Source organism: Apteryx mantelli, chromosome 14, assembly GCF_036417845.1.
Source record: "Apteryx mantelli isolate bAptMan1 chromosome 14, bAptMan1.hap1, whole genome shotgun sequence".
NCBI classification, from domain to species: Eukaryota; Metazoa; Chordata; class Aves; order Apterygiformes; family Apterygidae; genus Apteryx; species Apteryx mantelli.
Window position 1 is genome coordinate 8,244,160 of NC_089991.1, and position 8,179 is coordinate 8,252,338.

Sequence of the window (8,179 nt, forward strand, 5' to 3'; positions counted from 1 at the left end):
CCTCCTTATGCTGCATAAAGCTCCGCTTCTCATTACCTCAACGTAAATGCCAAGTAAAAGTCACAGTAGTGCAAACCTGCAGCAAAAGTGAGTTTGGGTCTGGGTAATCAGTTTAGTGACTATTGGCTACTTGATCTGCTCTTATGCCCCAGCTTGCTTACAGCGATAACACAGTAAGCCAAGTATTTCACCCCAAGGGCTAGAGGCATTTGGGGTTGTAAAGGGAATTAAGGAGAGGTTCCCCCCCCACACACAAAAATAACAACAACCACCACCAGCCTTGGCATGAACTTTCACATACATTGGAGAACTGTTATTAACAGGTTAGTTTTTAGACTTAACCTTTGAAGTGTTAAAAGTAAACAAGCAGCAAGGAAGCTCTTCCTAGAAGAGGATTATTTTAAATCCACAGTAGCCCCATGCCCAAGCCACAGCTGGTGTAAACTGCTCCAACTCCACGGCTGTCACTGGAGCCAGATCCACCCATGCAGCTGAGAATCTGCCCTTGACTCTTTGCCATGGCATGTAATAACACGGGGACGAAGCCGGCCAAGTCACAGCCTCCTAGATCAAAGGAGAGCTCAGCTCAGAAACAAAAGCTAGTTTCTAGTCAAGTATATTGTCTTCAAACCCATTTCTCCATCTAGCTCAGTCAGGTCACTGGTTAACTGCAGTGCCTGAGGTCAGCAAGCTCAGAGTCAGAAATTCAGACTTCTTACAGTTCATCTAGGAAAGCCTAAGTGAGTTTTGAGACAGTAAAAGGCAAGATTTTGAAAGATAATCCAGCTCTCAATAGAAATATCATAATTTATTCTGTTTGTATAAAAAGTTATAATCATGTAACAAAACTATGTCTTCAAAAGAAGAAATATATTATTTCACATCATAAATAAAACATACAACCCTTGGCAACTCAAAAAAGCACTCGCCTGGTGCTTTCACGTCAGTGCTTGGGAAACAAGGAGTTGACGGATATATACAGGATTACAGTACCAAAAAAATACTGAGGTATTTTGTTTCTCTAGAAATGAAACTTTAGGTTTGTGAAGGCAAAAAAACAACACATTAATGTAAAAATAAATAAATAGTAGGACTGTCATATTATAGGGGACAGCATCAGTGTTGCTTGAAGTGTCCAGGAATGGGAATACTGGTGCATATGCTACTAGACAGGGAGCAGGCTTAAAACAGACAGGAGACAAGGAGGAACAGCTCAGGAAAAGACAACTATGTTCTTTGATCTCTATGTAGACATCCAGATATTGACTTAAAACGTCAGCAAAAAAAAAGTAACACCTAATTCTCTGGAGTCGGGTGAGCTCCTCTCTGCTTATGACAGTGCTCTGGGATGGATGGATCCCACAAAATGCAAGTGACTGATGACACTGTCCCCATAGTTATTGCACTTCTGAGACAACAAAAGTCTGAGTTTTGACCATGTTTTCACCTGCTTTTCAGCAGCTTGGGGAAGTGGTAATGGGGCTCTGAAGATAGCTTAAAGCACTGGACGATGTGTGAACAGGGATGGAGACTGGAAAGTTGAAGACTGTTGTGGTTGATGCTCCTCTGTCCAATACAGCAGACATAGCAGGGCTGCCAGCTTCTGCTGAGCAGTTTGGGGCAAGGACCTGGGACTCAAACTGAAGCAGCTGTCCCATGAAGCTGAAGTTTGGGGAGATGATGCTTCTTCTCTGCTTCACAAACTCAAAGGCTTCATCCAGTTTGACTCTGTTGGTCCTCATGAGATAAGCAAGGCAGATGGTTGCTGACCGGGAAATGCCAGCCTGACAGTGCACAAAAACCCTTCCACCATCATTTTTAACAGAGTCTGAAAAAATTAAAAACACACAGTTAGCAAACTAGTCCCACTGCTTCCAAAAGGTGGGGAAGCGCAGGGTGCTGCTTTTCATTTCTTTAATCCATCCCTTCCTTAGCCTAATAGGTGCTCACGGGGCTTCGGAGACAAAGGGAGCCTTTGTCCTGAGGCAAACGGCAGCCTAGCTAGGCAGTCTAGCTGTTTTCTTTCTAGGCTCCAGTTTCGATTATACTAATAGCTCCTCTGGGTCACTTTACAGCTCTTGCAAGATTACTTTAAGACTTATCCGCTTAGATTTGCTAGCTCTTTTCTGCAATACCTATGCCTCTTGATTCAGTACTCCAAACAGCTTTTTCAAGCCAGGATTATTCCACCCTTGGTGGAATAAAATTAATGGGAATGGTTCCCCAAGTATATTTCCCCTATGGAATGAAATTGCCCAGTTTAAGATGTAGCCTCGGCCAGGGAACAGCAAGGGAAGGAAGGGGAAAGGGGGGAGTGTTGAGATCGCTTCCCAACAATTGAGGTACAGCCTGATTTTCTCCCCCAGGGATAACGTAAAGAGCTCATTTACCTATGAAATCAATGGCCTCATTAAACCAGGAGCTGATATCTGCCTTGTGGTTGTCCTCCACCGGGATGCTTTTGTACTGGTAGTGCCCTTCGAAGTGGTTGGGGCAGTTGGCGGAGACGTTGATCAGCGCCGTGATCCCCAGAGCGTCCAGCATGTCCTTGCGGGAGGCATGGTACGCGCTGCCCAGGTAGAGGAACGGCAGGATCTCCACGGGCCCGCCCTGGAAGAGACGGGACGGGCGCGGTTAGCGCCGCCGCGGCTGCCGGGCGCCCCGCCGCCCGCCCCCCCGCCGCCGCCGCCGCCGCCCGGGGCTCACCTGGTCGTAGAGCGGCGTGCCGCAGGAGCTGCAGCCCGAGTCGGCGCTGCCGGGCGCGCCGGCGGCGCTCAGGGGCAGGCTGAGGCCCGTCGGGGCGGCCGGCTTGGTGCAGAGCTCGGAGCAGGCGGACGAGAAGGCTTCGTAACCCCCTGCAAGAGCGGGCGGAGAGAGGCGGCGGTGAGCGCCGCGGAGCCCGGGCGCCGCCGGGGCGGCCGCGGCGCGGGGGCCGGCGGGGGGACTCACCCTTGAGGAAGCAGATGCGGGCGCCGCGGGCCTCGCGGCACAGGGCGCTGAGGGCCAGCACCAGGGTGCTGTCGCGCTTGGGCAGCTCCAGGTCGGCGCTGCGCTCGTCCAGCAGCACCACGGTGTGGAAGAGCCCCTGGCGCAGGCGGGCGCGCAGCTCCTCGTTGGGCACGACGTGCTCCAGCCCCACGGCGCCCTTGGCGCGGCGGCGGACGATGGTGCTGAGGCGGACGTTGCAGGAGCCCAGGATGTGCGAGGCGTTGAAGGAGAAGAAGGAGCGGCAGTCGAGGACGAGGCACTGCGCGGCGCGCTCCTGCAGCAGCCCCCGCAGCGCCTCGCACTCCAGGGCGCTCGCCCGCAGGTTCACCATGGCCCGCGGCAGCGCGCAGGGAACGTAAGGGAAGCTAAGGGAAGGAAAGGAAAGGGCCGCGGCTCCGGGCGGTGGTGGTGGCGCTGGGTCGCTCTCGGGTCGGTGTCGCGTCCCGGCGGCAGCCCGGCCCCGCACGCCCGCGCTCGCCTTATATCGCCGCGCGCCACCGCGCCGCCGCTGTTTTCTCAATGGGGCCGCGTCACGTGAGCGCCCTGCAAGACGTCACCTTGGCGGCGCGCCAGCCGCGGCGCGCCCAGCCCGGCCGGCGGTGACGTCATGTGCAGCGGGGCCGGCCGGAGCGCGGCGCGCGCGCGCCCGCCTGCCTGCCTGTGCGCAGCGGCCCTCGGAGACGCGGACACAGGGACACAGGGACAGACAGACAGACACACACACACAATCATACACACGCACACAATCATACACACGCACACGCACGTTCAAACACACACACAGTCATACACACACGCGCGTCCCTACACACACATACATATATAGATGCCTGCAGATACACATGTACATACACATGCACATGCACCTGCACACTCATACATGCATACATACATACGCACGGTCATACACATACAGCTACACATATGCATACCCCCCACGCATACATATATATACACACACATGCCTACACACATGTACATGCACCCACATACATACCCCCCACATACATACACACACACACTCACACGTCTTTACACACACATACATTCATACACACATATACATGCACACATACCTGCTCACACATATATGAATACATATGCACCAACATACACACATGCATATATATGCATACCTGCACGCACATGTGTGTATATACACACATACAAACATGCACACATATATACATACATACACATATATGCATATACACACACATGCATACACACATATATGCATACACATATGCACACCTGCATATATATACACATACATGCACACGCGTAGTCACACACAGCAACATGTTCTCCTCCAACACACACACACGTACATAGAAATACACACACTCACACGCACCCCATGCCCACTGGCTCCCCGGGCCAGGTGGGGGCTGGGCACCTTCCTCTCCCACCCAGTGTTGGTCCCTGTCCATCCTCTGCCACAATCGCTGCTGCTGAGGGTGCGGGAAGGACCCTGGAGCAGCACCAGGGTGAGGGGATGCTCTAGGGATGTGTGTGTACGTGTTTATTCTCATCAAATACATATGCAAAGAGACAAGCATACCTATCCATATATTTATATTCATACATACCCATATATACATGTACAGACATAGCCTCACATAAATAGATGTATATAAATATATTTGCATACATATTTGTATTATAAACACATATTTGAGAACAGTTCCCATCATGTTTAATGTGTAAGGAAAAGAAACGCAATAGCCCGACAGCCTGCGCAAAGTTGGATTTCCATACAGAAAACTTCCCCAGAATTTAGGGCTACCAAGTAACTGGCAATGTAGTAGTACAAGTTCTGTTTTTTTTCCCCTTTGATAGTATATCAGCGCTTCCCAAAAGTTTTCTTTTCCCCGTGGGCGATCAGCTTCTACCAAAATACTTGGGTGTTTCTTACTCAGGGCTTCCAGTCACTGCTGCTTTCACTTCCCTCGGCTCCTCGCTGGCCTGCCGGCCCCTTCCCTCTCCCACCTCCGTGCTCCCAGAGCATCTTTCCGGCAGCCTTCCAGCAGCCGTGCGGCGCTCTCCCTGTGCAGCCCGACCCCACCGCCTTCCTCCTTCCTCGCCCTCCTCAGCCGCTCTCCGCTTTTGTTTCCCTCGCCGGGCCGCTGCTTTCCAAGGAGACGGCTCCGTCTCCGCGCCCCGTCGAGCGCGGCCGCCCCGCTCGCGCCCTCCTGCCCGGCGCGGCCGCCCGTTCCGCGGGCTTCCCCGGCGCTCGCTGAGAAGCCACGCAGCCGCGCGCCGGCAGGCGCTCTCAGATTTTCCAGCGGCTCCTCCGCTGATTTCCGCCGGTCTTTAACCGGCAAAACCCTTCTTTCGAGGGCGGCGCTGGGCTGCGGCGGGTCGAGTGCTTCGGAGCCTTCCAGGCTCTTCCCGGGCGGCGGGGAGAGGGGCGGCAGCGAGCCGGCAGCGGGGAGGCCGGGCCGCCTCCAGCCCGTTGATTTATTGCAGAATTGCCTCCGTTCTGCTGAGCTGTTTTTTTGCCAGAACTGCAGCTTCGCAGCGAATCTGTTTTTTCAACACATTCCTTAAAAACCAAACACCGGATTGCGCTTTTCGTTCTCTTTATTTATCGGCGGGCTTTTAACAGCGAGTTAGGAACAGATTGCGGGAAAAACGCTCGCCTGCGGCGGTGCTGGGAAACGGCTCCGCTCCGCCGCGCTGCCGCCCGCTCTGCTGCGGCTCCAGCCCCTCGCCGGCACCGAACCCCGCTGGCCCGGCAGCACAAGCTCCGGCACGAGCGGGCCGGGAGGGACCGGCGCTCGGCTGCGGCCGCGGGGCCCTGGAAGCTGGGAGAGGCAGCGTCCTGCGGCGCCGGACGGCACCAGGTGCTGAGCTCCTCCTGCAAGCCCCAAGGCCCGCACGCTCCGGCAGCGGGAGCGCGGGTCGGCCGCCTTTGCTTGAACGCCTTGATGGAAAGACACTATTTTCGACGGTGCCATGCCCCGTGCCCCGTACCCCATCGGCAAAGAGCCAACCTGGCTCAGACACACGTAACTACGAGCGGCTGACAGTATTTTCTCCTGTTGTCCCAAGTTTTTCTTGGTGTCCCACGCACAAAACAACACGAAGAGATATATTTTTTCCCAGGTTGTCAGTTTTTCCCAGGTTTAAAGAAATTGCCCTACCTGACATCCGCACGGCTACGTGAGAATGTGCTCTTGATAAGAACAACCTTTCCAGCTGTGTTGTTAACCAGCATTGTACAAATGTTAAACATGGGCAAGATACCTTGGCTGCTCTGAGACAGCCCGGGGAAGATGTTCGGAAGATGCCTTTGGGAGAGGGGCATCTGCCTCCACGAGGGTACACCGTGACAGTAATTGCTCTTTGACGGGTTTGCCATGTAATTATGAGACTCTTTAATCCAGTTTTATTTACATTCACTGCAAATCAGAAAGCAAAAAGAATCCATTACATGGGGCAGTGTGTACTTAATCACTTATAATATCGGACTCGCTATTTCCTTGCTTTACTCTGTTTTCTTTCTTTTTTTTGAATAAGGTGCTATAAAAATGAAAGAAAGGAAAACACAAAACAAAACTAGAGTGACTTATGGGAGCTCAGTCTGACCTGAATGACTTTCTTAAGGATCTGATTTCCCGTTTTAACAAAAGCCAGGAAATACAAAATTAACCCCTTCCTCCAAAACAAATCCGTGTTTGCATTCAGGCCACCGTGTCATTGTAATAATAATAATAGAAACAGCGGCATGAAGTGCTGTGCCCTGGGTGTGGAGGTGGGAGGTGATGCTTTTATTTTAGCACCTGGGGACCCACCGCTGGCCTCACTCCCAGCCCCCTCGACCCTGGTCTGGGATGTTGCAGCTCCTGGGTTGCTCTGCCAGGGTGTTCACAAGTCCATAACGCCGTGAGAGCCCCACGAGGCTGCGCCTACGCTCGCAGGATTAGGGACTTCCTGGGAAAATGTCCTCACCCCCGTTCCATAATGTCGTCGCTGAGTGTTTTCTCCCTGCCGCGGTGGGACAGGAGCCCTCCGGGCTTTCCTCGGAGCCTGCGGGGCTCCCAGTCCAGCCGGATGCTTAGCTGCGAGGGTGGTGGAGGGTGGCGGATGGCCGCTGCATGGACTGGCACCGAGGCCAGTTCGTTAGCACCTTGGGGACAAGGTTAGATAACCCCTCGCCTGCAATCAGCCCATTGCACAAACTGGTTATCCAGTAAAACTGGTTGTTCAGGCTTTTGAACTGGTCACCCACGGCCAAAATCAGTCCTGAAACGTTCCAGAGAACTCAGGATTACAGCACCGTTGGAGCTGACCCGAGCCTGTGCCCCTCTGCCCTCAGCGTGAGTTTTGCCTGAATAAAGATATGCAAGATCAAGCTTTGAGACTTGAGACAGAGAACAAAAATGCATGTGGGAAAAGCTGGAAACTGCGCTGGATGCATTTCTTCAGCATGTGTAATTTTTTCTCCGAATTCAGTTTCACAACCCAGCATTTCCTTTTGTAAATATTTGGACAGATTGCACAGAGACACCCACATTCACAAAAGAAACAGAAGGAAAAAGGAAAGAGAGGAAGGAAAGGAAGGACAGAAGGGTGGAAGGAAGGAAAAAAGGAAAGAGAAAGAAAAAGAGAGGAAGAGAGAGAGAAAGAAAAAAACAAAGGGAAAAAGAAAGAAAGACAAAGAAAGAAAGAAAGAAAGAAAGAAAGAAAAGGATCCAGCAATGAAAGGATACAACAAACAGAATGTGAACAATAAAGAATTACTACAGGGAAACACTATTTTTTACGTCTTTAAATCCTGAGACCGAACCCTTTTGCCAGGGTCCGGTTGAGTTCAAAGCGCCCCATATTCTCGTGTCGGAGGTGACGAGGTGGGCGAATTAGGAGGCCGAAGGGCCAGTCCAGACTGCGGGAAGGAGGTTCTGGACTCGGGTCTCACTCCTGGAGAGAGGCTGAAAACCGAGCCCGACCTTCGCGCTGCGTGCCGCGTCTGGGGCATATCTGCTGCGGGCTGAGCGCAAAAGGGTTGGTGCAGCCACTCGGGTATTTTGACTGAGGACACGTCCAGGGGACAGGTACGTGACTGAGGAATAAAAAAAGCCCCTTCACTGTCTCCCTGCGCAGGAAAATCTCTGCCCACGGTTCCCGCCTCGAGCACACCGTCTGCCTGCCCTGGACCGGTCGCAGTCCCACGGGCGGGAGGCTG

General features: G+C 53.0%; 1 protein-coding gene across 1 annotated transcript; it reads right to left on the reverse strand.

The window, feature by feature from the left end:
• Positions 1 to 789: 789 nt before the first annotated feature.
• DUSP1 (dual specificity phosphatase 1) lies at positions 790 to 3,460 on the reverse strand. The gene is made up of 4 exons (XM_067304938.1): positions 2,950 to 3,460; positions 2,707 to 2,855; positions 2,391 to 2,610; positions 790 to 1,828 (listed from the first exon to the last, which is right to left on the reverse strand). The coding sequence occupies exons 1-4, from the start codon at positions 3,317 to 3,319 to the stop codon at positions 1,455 to 1,457; spliced, it is 1,113 nt and encodes a 370-aa protein (XP_067161039.1). The 5' UTR covers positions 3,320 to 3,460; the 3' UTR covers positions 790 to 1,454.
• Between the last annotated feature and the right edge of the window lie 4,719 nt (positions 3,461 to 8,179).

Bases quoted from the DNA above. Each gene is read 5' to 3' on its own strand.
- DUSP1 (XM_067304938.1), bottom strand. From the start codon at position 3,319: ATGGTGAACCTGCGGGCGAGCGCCCTGGAGTGCGAGGCGCTGCGGGGG. The intron at 2,856-2,949 runs GTGAGTCCCCCC...CCGCTCTTGCAG, and splicing joins CCGCATCTGCTTCCTCAAGG to GGGGTTACGAAGCCTTCTCG. The intron at 1,829-2,390 runs GTAAATGAGCTC...TAATTTTTTCAG, and splicing joins TGAGGCCATTGATTTCATAG to ACTCTGTTAAAAATGATGGT.